Source organism: Hemicordylus capensis, chromosome 5 (assembly GCF_027244095.1).
Source record: "Hemicordylus capensis ecotype Gifberg chromosome 5, rHemCap1.1.pri, whole genome shotgun sequence".
Taxonomy (NCBI): Eukaryota; Metazoa; Chordata; class Lepidosauria; order Squamata; family Cordylidae; genus Hemicordylus; species Hemicordylus capensis.
The window spans coordinates 247,409,244-247,434,392 of record NC_069661.1 but is presented as its reverse complement, the minus strand read 5'-3'; the positions used below and the strand labels follow the sequence as shown (position 1 = coordinate 247,434,392).

Below are 25,149 nucleotides of genomic sequence, written 5' to 3'. Positions count from 1 at the left end.
TAAGGCTGCACTGAACTTGTTTAGAAGCAGAAATCAATTGGGCACCAAAGAGAGCAAATGTGTTGTGACGTCTCAGAAGAAGTTCTCAGGCCACACAAGCCTGTCATGAGAGAATTGCCAGCATTCAAGAAAAGGAGAACTTCCACAGGAAAGTCTCCTGTAAGCCCAGAATAGCCACCTACAGAAGAGACCAGCCAGCACATCTCTAGTATTTACTGCTCTGGCCTTGACAGAACAAGCGGAGGCTGCTGGGCGTGCATCATACAACTCTGCCTTTTATTTAGACTGGAGTGTGATTGGATCATATGCTCCCTCCATTATCCCAGTATCGATCGAGGCTGCCCGGCTTGTCTCTGCATGAATCACTGCTCTGGTTTTGCCTCGTATCGTAATCTCTGTTGCAAGCAAACAATTCTGCAAGGTGTGTTTGGGTGATCCAGTCACTCTCAATACAGAGATGGAGGAAACTTACCTGCCTTCAGGGAAAGGATGCCCAGAACAATGAGTTACTTAAAACAAACAAACTACAGGGGAGATGCCCCTTTGGGGGGGACAGGGACAGATAGTTCTTACTCCTACATACACAGTGAAGCATGTCTCTCGGATCTAAATGCACTTCAGCTAACAGAAGTTTGGAAACTGCCAAATTAAGCAAGGTAGGGTCAGATACCCATTATACTCACTGCTCTGCTCTTTAGTTTCCAGTTCCAGCACCTGGCAAGTGTGTGTTAAGTTCACATTGGCGGCCTGGAGACATCCTCGCGCTGCAATGCTCTCTTCTAGTCTCTCTTGCAAAGACCTGGCTTCCTCGCAGGCGGCCTGAAGGTCCCTCTCCACATCTCTAACCTGAGGGTGCAGCAGGCCAAGAACATTCTGAGGAGCCCTTTCTTCTACAGCTCTTTGTAAAACCCAACACACATCCCTTCTCTTGCCGGAAGCTGTGAGCACCCAGTGCACTTCTGCATTTATTTTTATTTTTTTTAAAGAACTACTCTCACAGGTTGTTTGATTCTGAACACAGATGTGTGCCAAGTGGCTTCTTTCCTGTGTAAAGCGCTGAAGCCGCCCCCGGCTTTGACTTCCTCTCTCCAGTCAGAGTTGTGCAAGTTCCACTTGAATACGGGAGTTCTGCTTTTGCTACAGAGGATATACGCAACGAGAGCTACCTCACAGGCATCCAGGAAGCTCATGCCCACCAGCACTCCAACAGCCGAGGACAGACAGAGACCTGACTTTAAACACCCTCTATCCTTATATCAAAGTTAAGGCTGCCAAAATCACTTTCCCTCCACCCATTACACATTGGTGAAAAGCCCTTCAGCATCTGCTGTATTGGTTTCCTTGGCTGTAGCTGGCCTATACCACCTTAAAAGCAAAAAAGAAAGTTGTTCTTAAAAAACAAAAAAGACACGCTAGGAGAAAATTTACCCCACAGCATTAAGAGTTAAAACATGCAACTCAGCTTCCATTCACCAAAACTGCATGGCACCGTCCTGTTAGAACGTGCCATTTTTCCCTCAGTTATGTACCCAGCATTTAAGTTTTGCCTTGGGAAAACAGTGGATCAGTCCAAGGTTCTCAGACTTGGGTCCCCAGCTGTTGGAGTACCACTCCCATCATCCCCAGCAATCTGCATGAGTGATGGGAGTTGTAGTCCAACAACAGCTGGGGATCCAAGGTTGAGAACCCCTGGAGGAGAGATTTCCACTGCGAGCTTTCTTCATCTCACAGCCCCTCCCTTCTTCCTGCATGCTCCATTTTAAAGTGACAGTAACACAACATGCAGCACTTACCTTCTTGCTGGCATCCTCTCGTTGTTTGGTTACCTCTTGAAGTGCTGATCTCAAGAGGTCTCCTTCCGCAATGGCACTGTCCTTCAGTTGTGTGACCAGTTCTAGCTTATGCTGTCTGTAGGAAGGTAAGGCAAGGGCATGAATGCTTACTGCTGCATTTCTCAAAACTAATTGCTCCTCCTCCTCAACTTGCTAGATTATATGCCCCAAACCAAGAAGCACAATTGGGTCCATGAGCCAGTGCCGTCCGCCTTCCTGAGCTCATGCAGCCCCTTTAATTCAGTTCCCTCTCCCCACTTCATGACCAATGTGTTGGGGGTTGTAATTTTTACCCCCAGTTAATGAGCAGAGTGCTAAAGAAGCTACCCACTCCAGTTACAGAGCAGAATGCAGAGTTTAGTGGTTGCAGCTATTTAGAGAAGACACATGGGGATTATTGTAGAATTATTATTATTCTACATTTATATTCTGCTCTTCCTCCAAGGAGCCCAGAGCGGTGTACTACATACTTAAATTTCTCCTCACAACAACCCTGTGAAGTAGGTTAGGCTAAGAGAGAAGTGACTGGCCCAGAGTCACCCAGCAAGTCTCATGGCTGAATGGGGATTTGAACTCAGGTCTCCCCGGTCCTAGTCCAGCACTCTAACCACTACACCACGCTGGTGAAATACACTTTGGAAGGAAAGACCTAATCCTTAATCTAAAGAACTACATAATGAATAGGTAGGGAACGAGAGAGATATTTCCATCTGCTCTCTAAGAGGAAAGGAAGAGATTCTGGCTTTCACAGGAAATACCTGTAGAGTCATATCAGGGGCCGTAGAGTAGAGACAGGTAGAACAGTTAGGGAGACCCTTACTCACCATCTGTACTCCCAATGCCCCTAGTGGTCATTAGGATAATTGGTGCAAAAGGCTGATGCACTGGAACTCTATCTCCAACACAATGTCACTTCTATTTCTGCCTTGAACCAACCAGGCCCAGAAACCAAGTACCCCATCACTGCATACCTAGTTTGATTCAGAGGTCCTCAAACTGGATGGCAGCTCCCATCCTTCCCAGACACAAAGGCTGAACACTGTGGTCCATCAGCATCTGGTGACCCCAGTGTGATAGCCACTGAATTATATCCATTGCCCAAGCCAAAGGTTAAATACTGTCTACATAACTGGTGAACGTTATCCTTTATGCATTGACACAAGGTGGCAGTTTAGGGTGCAGAAGGTTAGCAAACTGTATTCCTTCCACTGATTTGCTTTTAGTTGGGTTTTTTTTTTTAAAGAAAAGATATGGTATGGGATCAAAGTGCCATCAGGGAGCAGTCTTGAATGGTCATAGGTAGTCATGCTGGATCCACTAGAAAAGGATTCAAAAGCCACAGGAGGTAGATCTCACCTCTGATCCCTCACATCACATCTAATTTTGCCCTTGGACAGTTGACGGTAGAAGGAACTTCAGCTCCCTTAGCATATGCCAGTTTGGCTCTGAAGGTTCTCAATCCCACCACTAGACTGACCTTTTTTTTTTTTTTAAAGCACACACACAGAAGATGAAAATACCTGGATGAAAGCTCTTTCTTCAAGTGCAGCTGTTCAGTTCTCATTCTCCTCAAGTTTCCTGCCATTTTTATAAGCTCCTTGTCCAAGGATTCCTTCTGACTTCCCAAGATATTAAGCTTCTGAAGCCAGAGAGAGCTTTTAGTTCCCAGCTCTTGCTTGAGATCCTGCATGGACATTTAAACAGTGTTAACACCACAAGAATCGCTTTGCTAGATTCTGATTCTCAGTACTTCCCCCCAGTATTCCGTGTCCATCACACACACAACCCAATTAATTCAATCTGGAGTTGTCAAACCTGGGTCCCCAGTTGTTGGACAACAATGCCATTATCTCCAACCACAATAGACAAAGGGGTGATGGGAGTTGTAGTACAACATCTGGGGACCCAAATTTGAGAAGCCTCAAGTTAGCCAATTGTCCGGAGCCCTATTCAGACATTATGTTCAACACTCGTATGAGTATAGAGTGTACAGTTATTCTCACGTCACGTTGAACACAGGTACAGCAGAACAATTCCTATCTGTACCATGCATTTGAGGGGCCTGTACCCAGGTTCACTTTTAAAATGAATGCACAGATACAGCCAATAAAAAAAAACACCTGTACGAATGTACAGACATCTGTATACTCATACAGCATAATGTCTGAATGTATATTCAGAACAGGAGGAAATAAAACATTTGCAGCAGACTAATTCTCACAAACAAGGAACTCTTCCCAATATCTAAAGTGTCCTTGGGTGCCCCCACAATGGAAACAAAAATATTTACCATAAGTTTCCTCTCATAAGTCTCTTGCACATTGATCTCGGAGTCTGCGGTCCACAGCAGATACAACCCTGCTAATTCTTCCACTTGAGAAAGTTCTTCTTGCTGTAAATAAAAGGACCAGGCCACATTTTGGGGGAAGGTTTGTTGGAAAATGGTATAGAAATATTCGTCACATTCGTACTCTAACTTTTAGAACAGATTTGAGTTCCCAAGGTTGCCACCCAAATTTAAGTGGCAACACTCAATGAATGCCAGAACTAGTGAACGTATCATGGTATTTAAATGGCCACGTGCCCACAGACTCTGTTATGCACCCCTGTGGGAGGTCTGTCTAGCCCAGGGTTGCTAACTTCAGGCCTCCTCCAGCTATTGTGGTACTATAACCCAGCCACAATGGCCAATAGTCAGGGATGATGGGAATTGTAGGCCAAAATCTACAGGAGGGCCAAAGCTGTACAGCCCTGTCCTAGCCTCTCCACTACTCATCTTTCATACACAATGGTCTGAGGCCTTTACTACTACTACTACTGCTACTACTACATTTCTATCCTGCTCTTCTTCCAAGGAGTCCAGAGAGGTGTACATGGTTATGTTTATCCTCACAACAACCCTGTGAGGTAGGTTAGGCTGAGAGAGAAGTGACTAGCCCAGAGTCACCCAGTGAGTTTCATGGCAGAATGGGGATTTGAACTCAGGTCTCCCCAGGCCTAGTCCAACACACTAACCACTACACCACACTGGCTAGGTCTGGTGGGAGTTGCAGTCCAACAACATCTGGGGGCCCAAGTTTGAGAATCTCAGCTCCAAGGCAAACATTTTCTATCTAAGCTGTATCCAAAACGTTTTATACTCTAAACATTACCAGTATTTAGCCATCTGTTCTTCCTGTATTGCTTCTGCGCTTCACCATGTGGTGTAGTGGTTAGAGTGCTGGACTAGGACTGGGGAGACCCGAGTTCAAATCCCCATTCAGCCATGATACTTGCTGGGTGACTCTGGGCCAGTCACTTCTCTCTCAGCCTAACCTACTTCACAGGGTTGTTGTGAGGAGAAACCTAAGTATGTAGTACATCGCTCTGGGCTCCTTGGATGAAGAGTGGGATATAAAAATGTAAAAAAATAAATTAAATTAAAATAAAATAAAATGGAGCAGCAGAAAACCTCACTCTACCCAGAGTGGACAGAAGATAGCAGAAGCAGTTTGTTCAAGCTTTGAGATGAACAAAAGCTCAGGAAAGCATTTGAAGCCTGTTTCACCCAGTATGCCCTCAGCCACCAGAAGCCTTTTCCATACCAGTTTCTGGAGGATTGCCTTAAACCTTTCCCCTGTTTGTTCTGGCCCCTGCAGGAGCAGCAAAACTTCCCGGTCCAGCGATTCATCCAGTGCAGTCCTTTCTAATGCCACCATCTTCAAAATAAAAAGTAAGTTAACCACATCGCCCTTGACCCCATGGCAGTTCTGCTATATGGACTTTAACCCTTACTTTGCTATGGTTTTGAAAAGTGCAGGCAAATTATTCGAAGATGCAGGTATCTAAAACACCATTTAAAATAGAACTGGGACATCAGACAGGTTCTGAAGTGGTAGCTCTCTTACATGTAACATAATCCTTGTTTTCAGATCTGATCTGATATTTAACTTATTTTAAAATGAGTTTTTAAACTGCTTTGTATTGTATTTTGTATTTTCTTCTCTTTTTTGTCTGTTATGATTTAATGTGTTATGTGTTTTTATTCTATGTTTTAATCCTCTGTTGTGAGCCACCCAGAAAACAATTTGTTATGGGGAGGCTAACAAATAAAGTTTAATTAATTATTATTATTATTTATTTACACAGTCAGACAGGTGTTATTGACTGGTTTATTTTATCCAGACATCGAGTCCTTCCCAAGGACCTGGGATGGCTGAATTTTATTGTCAATGTTGTTGCTGTTATAGATATCATCACAGAATATAGGCTGTTCCCAGTAAAGTTGCTTTTTGTAATTGGCTGATGGTGATTTCTGTGGCCCCTATGGTGTTGAGGTGCTCTTCAAGGTCTTTTGGAACTGCACCCAGGGGCCAATTACCACTGGGATTATTTTGGTCTTTTTCTGCCACAGCCTTTCAATTTCAATTTGTAGATCTTTGTATTTGGTGATTTTTTTCTATTTCTTTTTCTTCTATTATTAAAAGAGAGGCCAGTGTCAAGAGGCCGGTGATTCACCATTCACCAGAAGCCGGTGATGTCCAAATTATCAGAAACACAGTTCTGATTTTGCCCCCAAACCTGGGAATGAACCCTCAGTTTGTAGCGAGTCCCACTCAACCAACCGAGGGTCCGCTCCTTCCTATGTTAGTCCAGACTGGGATTTCACCCCAAACCGGAGACAAGAGAGCAAGCTCCTCCCACAGGTTGCTAGCCCATTGGCTGGTGTGGGCTGTCCTTCCAGGGTCAGAGGAAGCCCACACAGCCAGTCCCTCCCACTTTGTTGGCTCCCAGACATCAGATTGTGATAGTCTGGGAGCACACAGTGGGAAAGAAGGCAAACCGCAAGTGCGTTGGACCAGCGGTTTGCCGTTGCGTCCCAAAGGGGCCTACATGTTGTTTTAAGCACATGATTGGGCCTTGCATTGGTATAGGTTTTTCTTTTTCTTTTATGCTAAATAGTAACCAGAGCAGGTTCAATCCTGACTATGAAATGGCCAGGAGGGAGACTAACTTTTTGCTGGGCCACAGTACCAGCCAGGATTGTGTAAGGGAGAATTTGAACCAACTCCTTATTTAGCAGTGTGAAACTCAGTTCGATGAGAGAAGAGCTCATAGAGGAGATCTGGAGGCCATTGCTTAAGGTCTAAAAACAGGGGTTCCTGACCAGCAGTACTCCAGAAATTGCTGAACTCCCATCATGCCCAGTCACAATAATTTGTAGCTGGGGATGATAGGCATTGTAGTTCAGCAGCTTCTAGAGTACCACTGGTTGGGAACGCCTGGTCGAACACAAGTAAGGATTTATTTAAAGAAGTTACAGACTTGGATAGAAAAGCCTGCATGCTGTACTAGCCACCTCATGATACAAGGGAGGAGGAACAGAGAGAACCAAGAAGGGAGTCTCCTAGGAACCAGTCTACCAATCGGAAGAGACTTAGAGCAGAGATACAGAAGTGAGAGAGAACAAGGGGGCAGTCTACTCCTAGTGTCCCTAGTGGTCAATATGAGTCACAGGTGTTAAGAGTTGATGCCTATGGAGTCCTATCTCCAACAGAGCGGACACCCCCTAACCCCCAATGACTGCTATTTGCCCTGGACGGGAAGCTCCCATTGATGTCAGGCTAGCCCTGCAGGTGATGGACCTCCTGTGAACATATGAAGATACCTTCAACCACGTTAGGTTACTGGGTCTATCTAGGACAGCATTGTCTACTCTGGCTGGCAGGGGGTCTTTCCAAGCTTGACCCCAGGGACTGAACCTGGGACCTTTAGCATGCAAAGCAAGTGCTTTACCATTCTTTTTATACTGGAGTTGTCTCCTGCAAGATCCACACATGCAAACTTCCCAAGACAAGAACACAGCAAGAGGGCAGAGAGAAATTCCTCTTTCCCAAAGCAGCTCTGAATAGCCAAAGGAGTTGCACAGTCAACTAGCATTAGCACAATCCATAAATATGACCAGAAAGTTCGGGTTTAAATGTTTTCTTGCACTTCAGATGTCCATCTGTTTCCTACCTCCGATTGTTCCTGAGCAAGTTGGAGTTCACAGTGCAATGATTTGGTCCCCTCGAAGATGCTGCTGTTGAACTTGTATATCAAGGGAAGGATTATGCCATTTCTAGCAGAGAGGAAAAAACAAAGACAGCGAGAGAGAGAGAGAGAGAGAGAGAGAGAGAGAGAGAGAGAGAGAGAGAGAGAGAGAGAGAGAGAGAGAGAGCTTTACAGATGCTATTGAGACAACAGTCTGTCCCTCCCCTCTTCAGACCCAGAAATACTTACGAGATCAGTTCTTGTTGCAGCTGTTGAATGTTGTTCACCAGTTTATTCTTCTCTACTCGTAAAGTCTAGAATGACAGCCAAAAGACTTAACATGGGATCTGTGGAATGAGAACATGCAAGACCACCTTCCCCTCCCTTCAACATAGTATTGCAATGATACCTCTATTACGGAGGAGTACTCCTGAAGAGTAGACTTCAGATCCTGGATATCCAAGTCTTTCTGCAAAGGACAAAAGGATTAGTGTTAGAAGCACAGGACTTCTAAAGGGCATACAGTCCAGTCCATTACCTGGAGCTGATCTTCTATATAAAGCCTTCCTACAAGACTGGCCAAGAATTTGGTTGCAGCTATGCCAAAAGAAAAGGAAGGGGAAAAAAGGACAGCTGATAGTCTCTCTCGGTCAGGGCTGTACAGCTTTGGCAATCCAGCTGTTTTGGGACTTCAACTCTCATCATTCCCAGCCGTAGTGGCACATAGTCAGGGATGATGGAAGTTGTAGGCCAACATTTGTAGGAGAGCCAAAGTCGGGCAAGTGCACTCTAGGCTGTCTTATAGTTAAAGATGTTCAATGGCTATTGATGGCTAGAACATGCTTGGTTTAAAAGGGTGTGGCCCAAGATGTGCTCTACTTATTTGGCAGTTACATAGGAAGCTGCCTTATACCAAGTCAGACCATTGGACCATTTTGCTCAGTATTCTCTGCACCAGGGATTCTTAATCTTGGGTACCCAGATGTTATTGGACATCAACACCCATAATCCCCAGCCCCGATGGCCTTTGGTTAGGGATTATGGGAGTTGAAGTCCATCAACATCTGGGGACTCAAGGTTGAAAACCCCTGCTCTACACTGATCGGCAGTGGCTCTCTAGGATCTCAGTCTTTCCAGATTTCCAATTTGGAGATGCTGGGGATTGAATCTGGAACTGTTGACATGCAAAGCAGATGCTGTTTGTATAACACTGAATTTGAAGGGCAAATCTTATCCCCATGTTCCAGCTGGGGAGGACTGATGGGATGAATGGCTTGCTCAAGGCCATCGAAATGATAGGAGGAATGGTTGAACTGAGGAAGTTCCAGTTTGTTGGTCCCTTCACCACAATGCTACATCAGTGCTAAGTGTAACCTCAAGACTGGGTGAGAAAGCAACATTTTCCATGTGGAGAGGAAGGAACCTATCAGGGCCTCAGCATATGCTACTAATGCTATGAACATTTCTATCCTGCTTTTTAACAGAAGTTGCCCAAGCAGTTTTCATAGAAAATAAATTAGATGATTCCCTGTCACAAAAAAAGCTCACGGTCGAAAAAGGAAATACGGTAGTACTAGTAGCAACCACCATTGGAGGGATGATGCTGTGCTGGGAACCCCGCAATAAAACTCCAGGATCCCAAGACAGAGGCAGCTCTTAAAGCTTCCTACTGGTCAGGTGAGCAGGAATCAAGCTTCTGCACAAAACATTGCTAGCAGCTCAGCCAAAATGAGATGTGTCCTTCACTTTGGCTGGTTGAATTACGGGGCTCACTGGCTGGCAGACCTTTGGTGTCGGTGTTTCCTTTTGGTATCTTGTCCGTTTCACAATACAGTACAGACCCTGTTCTCTCATTGTGAAAACTATGAACACAGGGAGGTTGGTGTCAGACGTGGGTCTGGCCACTGCTTGCCTTTGTGGTGCCCCCCAATGCATGCCCGCCATGTCCCTTGCACTGGTATTGCTGACCCTTGCTCTCTTACAGCCAACCGTTTCTTCACTGGCTGGGTGCTCATTTTCTTCTCCCTCACTCAGGTGAGGAAGAGAAAAGAAGCAGCCAGCCAAGAAACTGCTGGCCAGCTGGGAAAGTGTGAGGGGCCATATGTGCCCAACCGATGTCCCAACCTGTGTGTACCTTCTTCACCAGCTGGGGTGAAGGGCACCCTGGAGCCCCTCTAGCAGCCCAGGGACATTTCCCCCCCCCCACAATCCGATGGTGGCTATGCCACTGCATGGACATTGTACGCAGGTACAGCACCCTTGGGAGGATGAGTACAGGAAGGAGGGACCATTATGGCAAGAGGTATACGGGTCCAGACACTCCCCAACTCCCATGTTAACAGGAGAGGGATTGTTGCCGCACCCTGCCTTTGCCCTAGCAGTCAACACCCTTTATCAGCGTTAAGGTTGGGTTTTGCATGATTCAAACTAGCTGCAGGTGTTTGGAGCAGGAACACCGCTAAGCAAAACAGGATCTGAGGAAAGGTTTGCAACCAAGGGCAAGTTTGCACATTACAAGATAGGGAGATATGATAGCCCTCTTCAAATGTCTGAATGAGGAGCAGACTGGTTCCCTAAGAGTCCTAAGAGCAGGACTAGGGCCAATGGGTTGGAATTATAAGGATGCAGGTTCAGGCTAGCTATTAGCTAAGAACCTCCTAAGAACTGCTGGGCAGTAGAACCATCTGCCTTGTGCAGTGGGTTCACTGTCAGGGATGCTGAAGCAGTTTCCTCCTCTGAGCTGGAGGTTGGACTGGAAGACCTCCAAGGTAGGGCTGGAAGGGACCAAGGGAAGAGTTAGAAGGAATCGGGTAGCAGTATAGCCCCATTCACCCATTCCTAAAAGAGAAAGAAAAGGAAGAAGCCATTCCACACAAGTAGAGCATTCCAAGAAAGTTCAGAAGGCCTGCCGGCAGCAATAATCCCGCCCATCAGTCACCTTCCACCCACAATCCTCATGCTTTAAGGTGAACACTGTAAGCATGATGATCCTGAGCAGGAAAGTGGCTGACAGGACAGATTCTTGCTGCCAGCAGGACTCCCAGACCTGCTTGGAACACGACATTTGTGTAGAGCAGCTTTAAAAAACAGGGTTGATGATTTCTAGGTTCAGGGGGAGACGTGGATTGGTACCCAAGACAATTTTGCTGCAGCAGCCTGGATCCCTCCTACATATGGACTGCACTGCCGTCTTTTTAGTATATGAGCTCTCTCCCTTTCCCTCTGCCCCTTTCAGCACACAGGCCAAGGAAGGGAGGCTCTGTGAACTGGATCACCAGGAATACCGGAAGCTGACTTACATCGAGTCAGGTTGTTGGTCCATCTAGCTCAGTATTCTCTACAGAGATTGGCAGTGGCTTCTCCAAGGTTGTAACAGAAGGACTCCAAGGAGTAACAGCAGGAGAGAGGGCATGCCCTCAACTCCTGCCTGTGGCTTCCAGCAGCATCTGGTGGGCCACTGTGTGAAACAGGATGCTGGATAGGGATGTGCGAAACGTTTCAGATACAAAATGTTTTGTACCCAAAACAGCCTGTTCCGGGTGTTTTGTAGACAAAACAAAACGTCCCTGTTTCGGCTACAAAACATTTTGTTGTTTTGGACCTCCATTTTGTGGTGATCTCTGAGTCAGTCTCCATTTTGTGTTTGACATCTCTTTGAATTTCCCACCCTTCCAATCAGTGACCTAAATCATGGGCTGACCTGCTGACAATTCCCTCCTTGTTCCCCATTGGCTCTTTTGCTTCTTCCCACTCTTTACTGACCCCACATTGGCCAGGGGAAAGGTTGCTAACCTATGGGGTGCTGGGTTCTGCTGTTTCTGTGGTGTTCTGAGTGTAGATTCTCTGGTAGCATATGAGAGTGGATTCTTGTTTTTCACTGAAAATCTCATATGCTACCAGAGAATCTACAGTGAACACCTCAGAAACAAAAAAAAAACAACAGTACCCCACAGGCTTATGGGGGTGGTTGGCACCCTATGTGCACTACACAACCCCTCGTTCTGGGCAACCCCAGTGCCCCCCAAGTGGAATTATGGGGCTGCTGAAACCTCCATTATTCCCCATGGGAGAAATCTTAAAGACACGTAAACTTCAACAAATCACAAAAGATCAGCCCTTTGCCCAATTCCTTTGAAATAATTCTGGAAGTTTCCTTGCCCCCATTGGGCACTACCACCCACCACACTCTGCTCTGGGTCATCCCTTTCCCCTTGATTTGAAGCGATACATTTGCTGGAATCCCCATTATTCCCTATGGGAAAATTCTTAAAGGTGTGTAAACTTAAAAAAAATCCACAAAACAAAACAAAACAAAACAAAACAGCCCTTTGCCTAATTCCTTTGAAATTTGGGTGGTAGCTTCCACCCATTGGACACTACCACCACCACCCACTCTTTTTGCCCTGGGACCCTTTTTAAAAATCCAAATTGATTTGGATTCGGAAAATTTGGCTACAAAACAAAACAGGGCTGATTCGGATTCAGAAAGTTTGGGTACAAAACAAAAACGGGGATGTTTCAATTCGGATACAAATCGAAACAAGAAAATTCCAAAATGCACACCCCTAAAACACACTGAAATGTGATCAGGCACTGTATGGCTTGTGCTGTATCTGACAAGTCACAAAAGATGTTTGCTACCCCCTTGACTCTGGGGGAAAAGATGCTCTGGATATAATGGGGCCTTTTGATAACCATCTCAAAAAACCAAGGATTAGTTACAGTGATGGTGGATTACTATTCCAGGTGGCCAGAAGTTTCATTTGCTGACAACATTACTACAAATGAGAGAGAACATCTTCCAAAAGAACCAGTGACTGACAATGGGACACAGCTTACCTCATTTGAAATGGAGCAATATTTGCATAACCATGGGATAAAACATAGGACTATTTCCTTGTACCATCCTCGAGGGAATGACTTAGTGGAAAGGATGAACAGATTAGTGAAAGGAAGTTTACAACAGGCTACTACACAACCACCACCCTGGAAAGAGGCAATCCATAAACACATTTGCTACTACTCATTCTATTATGTGAAAATCACCTTTTGAACTGCTGAGAGGATGCAAAACTACCACCAAACATACCCAATGCAAATTCTGGACCAACCCAAATAACAGAAATCCAAGGAGATTCTGTTGTATTGGATGATGGAAAGAAATGGAACAGTTTGAGACTTTCCAGCATGCATACTATGAGAAAAGCAGGAAGGGAGTCTGGTCTCGAGAGAGAACTTTGATCTTGCCTCCAGTTTTGACCTCACAGATGAGGCTGATGAAAGTGATGGACAATCCTCGGTACCAGAAAAGAGATCACTAAACTCCTGTGCCAGAGAACCCAAGAATTAGGAGAGGTGCGTGACAGGACACCACCTAAAAAGACTTTGTCACTGAATGTTAAATTCAATCCATTCTGATACGAACTCAAGGTTAATTTTTGTAAGCATGAATCTTATCACAGACATTCATCCAACCATAGCCTGGCAACCTGCAGTTATAGGGAAGGGGGAACCGCTCCCTCTTCCTGATCTGCCAAGATTACATCCCAGTAAGCTCTGTAGTTGCACCTCAGCCATCATAAGAGCCCACAGCAAAACAATATCACACAATCACAATTACTGGCACCGGCAGGTGGGGGTGGGGATGCAGAGAGACACTATTTTTCTGTTACTCTGGGAAGGGATCATGACTACTTCCTATGCGGGAATATATATATGGGAAGAAGGGCAAAAGATTATGGGGTCTGGTCCACTGTGACCAAGGATGCTCTTGTGATGGTGGACCCCGGAAGAGCAGTCCAGGAACACTCAATCACACTCCTGCTCCTGTTTGAGTTGCTGCCCGGGGATTAGCCCTCTCATGAGAGGACCAGACCACCTGGGGAGGACCAGAGGCTCTGTGAGCTTTGGTCCACCATCGGACTGTGCTCTCATGAGGTAGGCCATCCAAATCAAGGGTACACTGCTTGTGTGGGGCCCTCGTTCCCTCTGGTTAATAATACAACTTTTACATTGTGACACACACACCCCACACACACACACACCTTTCCAGGGAATTCTTTCATACTCCCAAGGAGTAGTGGCCCCTCTATGTGTCTGGGCAATATTGGCTGCTACCCACAACAAAACTCATTCCCCACACAGATGAAAAAAAATTGAGTGGATGCTGGTGGGCCAGTTAGCAAGCATGGATATGTGCAAATTGACGACCGGACTGGCAGAGAGACTGCTTTTGCTGCAGAACTGCAGTTTCATGCATTTGGACATACACGAATTCCAACCTCTGCTCCATTCAACTCTAGGTTTGGCATTATGTGGGAATGGGGCTGTAGAAGAAGTTTCTCCTAATGTTCAGTCAAATCCAAGCAAGCTGTTGCTTAAACCCAGTAGAACTTGTTCTCTGCCCGCCAGTGTGGTCTTAGATACCCATTTTCATGAAGACAACATGCTAACTTTACTGATGGAGTTACACTGGCTGCCAATAGGTTTCTGGGCAAGATACAAAGTGCCAGTTATAACTTATAAAGCCCTAAACGGCTTAGGCCTTGGGTATTTAAGAGAGCATCTTCTTCACTATGAAGCCCACCGCCCATTGAGGTCATCTGAGGAAGTCCGTCTCCAGTAACCGCCAACCCGTCTGATGGCTACACAGAAACGGGCCTTCTCGGTCGGTTGCTGCCCCGAGATTGTGGAATGTGCTCCCTACTAAGATACGATCCTTCCCATCTCTGGCAATTTTTTAAAAACCTCTGAAAACCCATCTTTTCAACCAAGCTTTCTCAGCCTTTTAAACTTGGTTGGTTTTAATTTTTTGTGATTGATTTTAAGTTGTCGAATTGTTTTAACTTTTTACTAGCTGAACCGGCGCACAGCATCTGTGCCGCTAGTCTCTCCTCGCCGCTCCCCCGCTTCTGCCCCAATCTATTCCCAGTCATTTTCGCTGGCTGGCCACCTCCTTTGCCAGGGCCCGCCGCCTCCTCCACCGCTCTCCCCCCTCCCAGCCCCCATGCCCACCACAACAGCCCCAGTTGCTGCGCCAGCCTCCACCCAGCCATTTTCGGGAGCCCAGCACCCCCACAGCCCACCCAGCAGGGCTCCTCTTGGCAGCGCGGCTCAGCCGCCCGCCACTACTCCTCCTCTTGCCGCCTCTCGCTAGCCACCCCCAGCAGCACCCCCTCGGCCTCCTCCTCCTCCTCCGGGCTCCTCCAACCCCCAAACGACGTTTCCCTCAGTCCCGAGGACCCCAGCTCTCACAGCACGTCGCGAGAGTTCCGCCGCCAAATCCTGGGCACGCAGGGTCCCAAGGGAATTAAATATATAGATATGCGTTTTAATTGTTTTGTGTTAACCGCCCAGAGATGAAAGTTTGGGCAGTATATAAATGTGATAAACAAACAAACAAACAAACAAACAAACAAAAGCACAGCATTGTTAAAGTGAAGCAACCAATTGGGATTATATGTCCATTTCCAAGTCCATTTTGTGGACTTGGAAAGCTCCTCAAAGATGAGCAAGAATGCCAATAGTAAGCTTCTTAAAGAATTCTGATACCTTTAATGGGTGGGTTTTTTTTTGGGGGGGGGTGTCTTTTCAGTGGAAAGGCGCCATCTACAGCTGGCAAGAAGCTATTGCAAAATGCATGGAAGGAACCTTTGAGTCTATATGTACACACACTATAAAACCTTTATTCTTATTTGTAGCTGTCCCTTTCAGAGATTACTCACCCCTTAATGCACCAGGAAGGATGCATCCTTGCTGGTGCATAAAGGAGTGAATCTGCTCCTAAAACAGGAAGTTCAAATTCCCTCTTTTTACAGCTGACTCTTTCCCTTAAGTGCCAGGATCAATCCCTTTCACTCCCTCATCATCATCTCTATCATATCCCTCACTTAGTTGTTGTTTTTAAGCCACAGCCCCTCCAAAGTTTTTAGGCAACATCTCTAACCCCTTGTTCATCTTGTGAAAACCTTTTTAAACATTCAAAGTTTGAATGTTTCCCCCTAAAGCAACGGTTATTTTATAGAGCTGCACTGCAAGCAAAGGATTTCTATAATATTCTACATGCAGAGTATCTAAACTGATTTATCTGAAGCAGAGAGGAAAATGATGATGAACCTCAATCAAACCCAACTTTTTAATGGTTCGGTTTGCTGATCATGAGATTGACTAACCTTATGAAGGGATGCATCTTTATTCACCACTGTGTTCTCATACAGGTGCACTTGCATCTGCAAGGGAAGAACAAATGAGAGGCATTGGCACAACACCAGCCACATCTTAAGAAAACCACCAGTCAGCAGGCCAAAGCTGCCATGTCAGCCACCCAACAAGATACTCTGCTTTGGGCTCTCTGCTTAACATCAGAGACCCTGCTCAGAGCAAGTCTGCCAGATGAAGTCTGGTGGAGCTCTGCTAGGAACAGGGCCTTTTCAGTAGCAGCCCCTGCTTAGGAAGCATCTTCCCTGAAGCCTGCTGGGCCCCAACACTGCATGGTTTCAAATGCAAGGCCAAAACTAGACTCTTTTAGAGGGCCTTTGGGCTAAATTGGTCCTGCTTTTTATGGGCTGAGCCTGTCACATGGGTCGCTGATGCTCTCAGTTACCCATTTTAAGTTTCTGCTAGCAAGAGATTGTGATTGGTTATGTTTCCCCTGGCACTTGGGAATCTAAGGGTGGTGCCTGAGCCAGGAGATGGTCAGATCCAACCAGTAGGAGTGAGCAAGTAAGGTCAGGGGAGATGAGCAGCGCCCTACTCCTCCTGGTTGCATCAGCATTGCCTAAGTTTTTGAGCTGGCTCCCAGAGCCAAAAGTTTTTTGTCGAGGCCTGTCCTAACGCATGTGCACACATGTGTGCGCATGCACGCACACACACAGAGAGATTTCAGGGCTGCTGTTGCCTCTATTATGGATGTTTGGGGAACATTTAACATTGATCTAAGTTCTTCTTTTACCAACACTCTGAGGCAAAAAAATGTAGAGAAACACTTACTTGGAGCTCAGCCATGTTTCTGGACAGTTCTACAATCTTCTTTTGGAGACCGTCAGAATCTAGAGCATTCTGAATATTCTGCATCAAGGGACATACAATGGATTATGGACAGCAAGTCTAGCTAGCAGACCTTGTGAATGAAACCGGCAGCCACAGAAGAGAGGGACTGTGCCTTACAGCTCACCTACATTAGCAGTTATTGCAACCTTACCTCCTCTTGTAGACAAGAGATCTTGAGAACAAAGGACTGGTTCTCTTTTTCCTGATGAAAGAAGGTGAGAGAGAATACAGTGGTTTGGTTTTGATTGCCAGCAAACAGAAGATTACTCAGGGCCACTACACACATCGTGAACATTTGATTGCTTTATTCCCCACATCCTGTGGTAGACCCAGCTCCCTGCTCATGGCAAGCTGGTTATTGGTTTTCACTATTAACAGGGGTCTTAAGTCATTCAATTCTTCTCCCAATAGAGAGTGAAATGTTATAAGTTTCAACCTGTTCTTTCACTTCCCTTTTGCAATTATATATTTTCTGAACTTTCCTATAAAGACATAATTATAGGAGAGCTGGTCTTGTGGTAGCAAGCATGTATTGTCCCCTTTGCTAAGCAGGGTCTGCCCTGGTTTGCATTTGAATGGGATATATGTGTGAGCACTGTAAGATATTCCTCTTAGGGGATGGAGCCACTCTGGGAAGAGCAGAAGTTTCCAAGTTCCCTCCCTGGCTTCTCCAAGATAGGGCTGAGAGAAAGACTCCTGCCTGCAACCTTGGAGAAGCCGCTGCCAGTCTATACTGTGCTAGACTGACCAATGGTCCAAGTCAGTATATGGCAGTTTCCTATGTTCCTAATTTCTGATTCCATTACAGACATATTTCACATGTTTCAGACACTATAATATTTAAGGATTTTATAAAAATATGGCCTTATGGTAGGAGATGTTCTCTTGCCAGTGGTTTGAGAGAGAGAGAGAGAGAGAGAGAGAGAGAGAGAGAGAGAGAGAGAGAGAGAGAGAGGAGTCATTGGAAAAAGTGGTAACTTGTTCAATTCCATTATATGTGTAAGTGCCCAAAACATGCCATGATCCTCAGTTCATAGGCACCATTTATTAAACGCCACCCTTTTTATCAATTTACAGAAGTTTAAAAATTCCCAGCTCTGGCAATCAAAACTCTGCTCCAAGAGCAGTTCTGTAAAAGACATGCAAATATGGAGTGCCTTGTAATTGTGCACAATTTATTCTGCACATTTTGTGTGAGCAGTGGGAAAGGGCAAGGAGCTATTCAAGGTACTTTCTACTATAGGGAATCTCATTCAGTCACCTCTGACTTGATTTTCAGCAGGTATTGCCCACATTTTAAAGCATTGCTTTCCGTCCTCAGGGCTTTAAACTTGCTCATTCTTTTTAGGATACACAGAGATTTTCTTAAAACTGGATTCTGTACTCAATACGATATCCTGCTCTTTGTAATGTACTCCTAACGATTTTGATGTGTCTGGATGACCAGATAGTTATGCTTACTGGAAACTGTATATTAATGGCATGCCCAAGTTTATCGAAACGTTGTTATGCTTATAAAACTGAAGTGTTTATTTCAATGCTATTGTTTTGTTTCTTCTGAATGAATTGCTCTCTTATCTTGTGCTATGAGCCACTTTGAGCATAATCTTCTTTAGGAAAGTGGTGTACAAGTTAGAATCCAGCTGATTCTGTACTTGCTTCCCTACAAGAATTATAGTACACATCTCAGTGCAGCTGACATAAAACAAATACCAACTATTGGAAATAGTTCAACTCCACATACTAGCTGTTTATTTTGGGCCACCATCTTCAACCTTCTTTCTTCAGAAGCACTAAGACTAGTCTTGGCTTCTTCCAGTTCCTCTTTCAAGTTTTTCACTCGAGTCACGGACTGCTGGAAACTGAAAGAGTCCAAACCACCAACACTTATGAACAGCATCAGGTTGTGTGTGTGTTTAAAACAAAAAACAAAAAAACACACCCATCCATCAGATTCCTATTTTGAGCAGCACATGTCAGGAAGCAGTCTAGTTACAGGAAGTTGTCTCTCTTTGCTACTTCAATGAGATTTCATTAAGGTAACAATTACCAGAACCTACTGTCGTATTTATTTATTTGTAAAGTAAAGTGTGCTGTTGGGTCGGTGTCAACTCCTGGCACCCACAGAGCCCTGTGTTTTTCTTTGGTAGAATACAGGAGGGGTTTACCATTGCCTCCTCCTGCACAGTATGAGATGATGCCTTTCAGCACCTTCCTATATTGCTGCTGCCCGATATAGGTGTTTCCCATAGTCTGGGAAACATACCTGCAGGGATTCGAATTGGTAACCTCTGGCTGTACACAACCCCAAACTCATGTCTCTGGGCAGTTTACAAACATAACACACAAATTCAAGCATTAGGTCAGTTTAAAGCCACAATTCTAGTTAAAAGGCTTGAGTGAATAAATGTATCTCAAGTCTTTTTACAAGCTTTCAGAGATAGTGAGGCTCTTATTTTGACAGGGAATGCATTCCAAAGCCTCCGGGCAGCAACAGGGAAGGTCCCGGTCCCTGAGTAGCCACCACTTCATCTGGTGGCAACTGCAGATGGACCTCTCCGGATGATCCCAATGGCGCTCATAGTGAAGAAGACACTCTGTTAAATACCCTGGGCCTACATTGTTTAGGGCTTTATAGATTATGACCAGCAGCCTGTATTTTGCCTGGAAACACATTGGTAGCCTGTGTAGTTCTTTTTAAAATAGAAGTCGCACGGTCTGTTTGAGATGACCCAGACACCAACCTGGCTGCCGCGTTTTGCATCAATTAAATTTTCTGGACTACATACAAAAAAAGGTAGACTCACACCGAATGCGTTGCAGTAACCAAGTCTACACATATCAGCTGCACTTCCAACAAAAGCCGACCATTTCCATGTGTGCCTTAAGAGAATCAGAGTACCAGCCCAGCAATAGCCTCCAAGTCCATCCACTTGAGCAGGAAGGGTCATAACTCAGCACCAGAGCCTCCACTTGCATGCCAAAGATACTGAGGTTCTACAGCTAAAGGAGATGAGCTAACAGGTGTCTGCCTGAAACCTTGAAGAGTTACTGTCAGTTAAAGGAAGAATATTTAGGCCCCATTCAGACGTAACTGCACCCCCCCCACGCATTTGGACATTGGGGAGAGGGACCTCTCAGCAATCAGTGAGACTACAGAGAGGCAGGGGAGCTGTCTGTGCAGGCAGACAGGCAGTCCACTTTCTTGACAAAAGGACAGCCAATTGGGCTGGAGAGATGGAGGAGCTTCCTCTCTAAGCTTCGGTTCCATGTAGCCCAAACGGTGGTGCCAGTGTCCGGATGCAAAACTGGCACTGCAGAAATGGAGTTTATGATGCCCAAATTCCACTCTGAACCAAAGGTTCAGATTGGAGTTCAGGGAGGGAAACTGTGGATCACTCTCCCCTGCAAACTGCATTTCCCTAAATTCAGATGTTTGGGTTAGGAAAAAGGTGAAGGGACCTCTGGTTTCCTGTTGGGTTTGAATTCGGCATCAGCTAAAGGGACCAAAAAGTCTGTCTCAGTAAAGTGGGATCCTGCTCATTCATCTATGTGTCGTCGACCCAACAAAGGCAAAGAGGGCATGTCACTAGGTGTCCATCTCCCTCCTTTGTTTCCTAAACCTTCTCTTTGATATCTCTAAGTATAACAAAACATTTAGAAATAAAATGTTGAGTAGTTTCCCCTTTGATAGAAAAATCAATAAAGACATCCCATATTAAAATATTTGTGAAGAAGCCTTAAACCATGCCTTAGTCACGGCTGGATTACTGTAACACGCTCTATGTGGGGCTGCCCTTGAAGGATTTCTGGAAACTGCAGCTAGTGCAAAATGCAGCAGCTAGGGTTTTATCTGGAGCTGCCCGGTGCCACTGGGAGCATATCACACCCATTTTTAAACAGATGCACTGGCTACCAGTTTGTTTCCGGGTGCAACTCAAGGTGCTGGTTTTGACCTTTAAAGCCCTTAACGGTTTGGGCCCAGGATACCTGAGGGACCGCCTGCTCCCAAGAGTTGCTGCTTGCTTGACAAAGTCATCTGAGGGGGCTCTGCTCTGGGTGCCAACAATAAGGGAGGTTTTGTTGTCGGGCACATGGGACAGGGCCTTCTCTGTTGCTGCCCCCAGACTCTGGAATGCTCTCCCAGTGGCTATTCGCTCCTCGGTCTCCATCACAGTTTTTAGAAAGCATGCTAAATCTTGGCTTTTTACCCAGGCTTTTATATGACTGTCTCTGCTTCTTCTTTGTATTTTATTCTGTTTTTTATGCTTGTATTTTAAATTTTTAATCAAATTTGTTTTTATATTTTAGCTTAATATTTTAATTGTGGCTTTTTATAATCTTTTTAAAATTCTGTGTCCACCTTGGGATTATTTTAATGAAAGGTGGTACATTCATTTAACAAAAAAACCCAAAGCTTTTAATACTTATAAGCTGTCATTAAAATATTACAAAAATATTTACTTTTAATCTTTCAGTCTAGCATAATTTCCCCTAGAGTAATCTACCTAACTTAAAAATGGAATCCAACGTGCTAAGGAATAGCTATATTGGGGGTTCACAGAAGCTTTTATTTGAGAGGATAATATATCCAGAATTACCAAATCTCATATTCTCTCAAACTAGTCCCTTGTTTTCAGGGGATGCCTGAAACCTTCTACTTCCAGTCAAGGTCGACAGTATGGAGCTAGATGGATCAGTATATACTCAGCAGTATAAGGCAGCTTCCTTGTAATGGGTAATGGGTTTGCTAGAACCAAGTGAAATTATTTAGGGAAGAGTGTAGAATTCTCAAAACCCACACACATTCCTCTCAAGTATAGAAATTTCAGCTCCAGACTAATTCCAGCTGGCCTTAGAGCCACATACTGCTGAATTAAACTAGAGGTCTGCCGCCCATTCCTAATCCAGTCAGTGAAAGACTTAACTTAAGCTCAAAGTGGTCCACCTTTTTATCTGACTGCGCAGCTCCTCGCTGTCTTCCATGAGTCTGTTGTTGGCCTCCTCCATGGCATCCAAAGCCAACTTCAGTTGGCCATTCTCCTCCTGAAGTTTTTGATTGTTGAACTGAAGATCGGCTATGCAAGTGATCAAGTCAGACGTTTCCCTGTAGGAAAAATTTTTTTTAAAATATGTAATTCTAGCTTCAATTTCCCCCATATTTTCCAAAATGGTGGTAAACTGGCTAGAAACATAAAGGCGTGTTCAGATATCAACATGCTTCCAGACCTCAGGGAGGAGAGCTGATCTTGCAGTAGCAAGCATGAGTTGTCCCCTTTGCTAAGAAGGGTTCACCCTGGATCACACTTCAATGGGTGTCTACATGTGAACACTGTCTACTGTAAGATGTTCTCCTTAGAGGATGGGGCTGCAGCTCAGTGGTAGAGCATCTGTTTGCATGCAGAAGGTCCAAGATTCAATCCCTGGCAGCAACCCTAGGAAGGGCTGGGAAAGACTCCGCCTGAAACCGTGGAGGGCTGCTGCCAGTCAGTGCAGGGAATACCGAGCTAGCTGGACCAAGTTAAGGACTTGTCCCCTCAAGCTAAGCAGGGTACGCCCTGGTTGCATACAAAAGGGAGACTAGAAGTGTGAGCACTGTAATATATTCCCCTTAGGGGATGGAGCTGCTCTGGGAAGAGCATCTAGGTTCCAAGTTCCCTCCCTGGCAGCATCTCCAAGATAGGGCTGAGAGAGATTCCTGCCTGCAACCTTGGAGAAGCCACTGCCAGTCTGTGAAAACAATACTGAACGAGATAGACCAATGGTCTGACTCAGTATATGGCAGCGTCCTATGTTTGCCTCTGTTCATTCTTCCATGCAAAACTATGAGAGGAGAGTTGGTCTTGTGGAAGCAAGCATGAATTGTCCCCTTTGCTAAGCAAGGTCTGCCCCGGTTTGTATTTGAATGGGAGACTAAATGTGAGCACTGTAAAATATTCCCATTCAGGGGATGGTGCTGCTCTGGGAAGAGCATCTGAATGCCTGGTCTGATTCAGTAAATGGCAGCTTCCTATGCTCCTAATGGTCTGACTTGGTATAAAGAAACTTCCCATGTGCCACAAGCGACAAGTATTCTTTCTATAGTGTGACAAAAGCAGTTCTGCACCCTGAATTATGGAAAACTGTCACTGTGCTTGGTTGCCGGGGGGGGGGGGGAGCTAGCAGGATAAGAGCTCTATATTCCACCATCACCGAGTCAGACAGAATGAAAAAACCCCACTACTGTTCACAGTGGAATTCACAGGCTCCCACAAGTTGCACAGGTGTTTGAACCAAAGTACATACAGGTGACCCTCTGTTATCACATGTTCACTGTTTCAGCGATTTGCCTATATAACCATTATTGCTGGGGTGGGTTTTGGCCATTTGCAGTTCCTGTGCACACTTCCAGTGGCATTTCCAGCTTGGAGACACTTCTGGAAGCAGTGTGGAGCCATATTGGGGTGTTGTTGTTTTTGCTGAACTGGGAGGATTTTTGTTTTGGGGGGCATTATTGGAGGAGCCAGAGAGCTGCAGTGCATACTCCTCTGTTATTTCTCTCCTCTCTGCTTGGTTATTGTTAGCACTTCTCAATGTACTGAGGAACCCAACCCCATCATTCCCATAGGCACAAGGTTTCAATTATTGCAGTTTCAGTGTTCACGGTGGTAGCCAAGAACATAACCCCCATGATAATCAAGGGCCTCCTGTATTCTGGTGTCTTCGAATCAGAATGAAACTTTTCACTGCGGCAAGGTGAGGCATCTGCCTCAGACAGCAGGCTATTGGGGGAGCAGCCGAGTGGCCAGATGCCCCTCTCCCCACTGCCAATGCAGCAGCTCTTAAGGGCCAAGTCTGACCTTTGCAAATGTTGCGAGGAGAGCCTCTCCTCACCCTCCTTGCAAAGCTTGCAAGAAACCCAAGAGGAGGCTGCTGGCAGTCTTCCCTCTTCTCCATCCCAGGCCACTTCAAAACTTGCAGGAGTCAGTTTGGAAAGAGGGTTGACTCCCACTAGGGTCGTGGGGCACGACAGCATCAAATATCTTGCCTCAGGCACCACAATACGTCGGGCCACCCTTACTCAGAATATCAGTCGTACATGTCTGAGAGAGCTTTCAAGCAGAGAAGAGACAGGGAAACCGCCCCCCCTTCACCTGCTGCTTCCCTACCCCAGCTTAAACACATATCTATTTCAGGGACTCACAGGTCTCCTCTAGAGACATCTCCTCCAAATGCCTCCAAGCTTCCAGAAGTTACGTTCATCCTAACAGGAGTCCTTTTAGCTGCAAAGCAATTAACCCGTTTCAGGTGAAAGGACAGAAAAGGAGCTCTATTACAGTTTTAGAAAATGGTTTAAGCATTTCTAGCTTCAGCCAGCACTTCTGTAGGACTATGCATTCCACATTTCACCTTCCCTACATGTCCAGTAATTTCACAGATATCCCCTGGAATGCTCCAAGCATCTCAAAACTAAGCATTGTGTATCCCGCCCCCATCCCTGCCCCCAGTTCCCTAGCACTATTTATTCAAGTCCCATTTTTTCAACATTCTCTTGCACCAGTTTCCTTTACCCCTCCCCACTTACTGGTCCTTTGAAAACCCATGCCAGCAAAGTTAAAAATCACCTCCCTTTCCCCCCAAGGATTTTTCAGCACTCCTTGCAAAAAAACAAACAAGGTAAGGATTCTTCCTTTATCTTGTCTTGTGGTAGCAAGCATGACTTTCCCCTTTAAGCTAAGCAGGGTCCACCCTGGTTGCATATGAAAGGGAAACTAGAAGTGTGAGCACTGTAAGATATTCCCTTCAGGGGATGGAGCCACTCTGGGAAGAGCAGAAGGTTCCAAGTCCCCTCCCTGGCAGCATCTCCAAGAGAGGGCTGAGAGAGATTCCTGCCTGCAACCTTGGAGAAGCCGCTGCCAGTCTGTGAAGACAATACTGAGCTAGATAGACCGATGGTCTGACTTGGTATATGGCAGCTTCCTATGTTCCTATCACCCTCAGTGATCTCATCAAGCAGCCATCTCTAATTGGCTACATAATACTGTAACATCCCATTCACTACATTGATCTCCGATTGGAACCACCAACATGACTAGTGCAAGAAAGTGGAAGCAGCAGCAGCCACCATGGGAAAAGGAGCTCCAAACATGATTTTTGGTAAAGAGAAATGAATCTAAATTTAATGTGCTTTTGCAGGAAATGTATTTAATACTTTATATACCATTTTCCCACAAAGCGTGATCCTAATCAAAGGGACATCTCCATGGATCTGGAAACC

At 45.5% G+C, this 25,149-nt stretch overlaps 1 protein-coding gene across 1 annotated transcript in view; it reads right to left on the bottom strand.

Annotated features, from left to right (window-relative positions):
• Positions 1-25,149, bottom strand: part of IRAG2 (inositol 1,4,5-triphosphate receptor associated 2) — a 70,824-nt gene that overhangs the window by 32,405 nt on the left and 13,270 nt on the right. Inside the window, exons 6-19 of the mRNA XM_053251424.1 lie at positions 24,076-24,154; positions 21,841-21,999; positions 18,637-18,754; positions 17,044-17,094; positions 16,833-16,910; positions 16,016-16,072; positions 8,254-8,313; positions 8,094-8,158; positions 7,830-7,932; positions 5,417-5,530; positions 4,123-4,224; positions 3,353-3,516; positions 1,794-1,908; positions 684-846 (exon numbers count right to left, since the gene is read on the bottom strand). Coding sequence (XP_053107399.1) covers positions 684-846; positions 1,794-1,908; positions 3,353-3,516; positions 4,123-4,224; positions 5,417-5,530; positions 7,830-7,932; positions 8,094-8,158; positions 8,254-8,313; positions 16,016-16,072; positions 16,833-16,910; positions 17,044-17,094; positions 18,637-18,754; positions 21,841-21,999; positions 24,076-24,154 — 1,428 coding nt within the window. The remainder of the gene's footprint in view (positions 1-683; positions 847-1,793; positions 1,909-3,352; positions 3,517-4,122; positions 4,225-5,416; positions 5,531-7,829; positions 7,933-8,093; positions 8,159-8,253; positions 8,314-16,015; positions 16,073-16,832; positions 16,911-17,043; positions 17,095-18,636; positions 18,755-21,840; positions 22,000-24,075; positions 24,155-25,149) is intronic.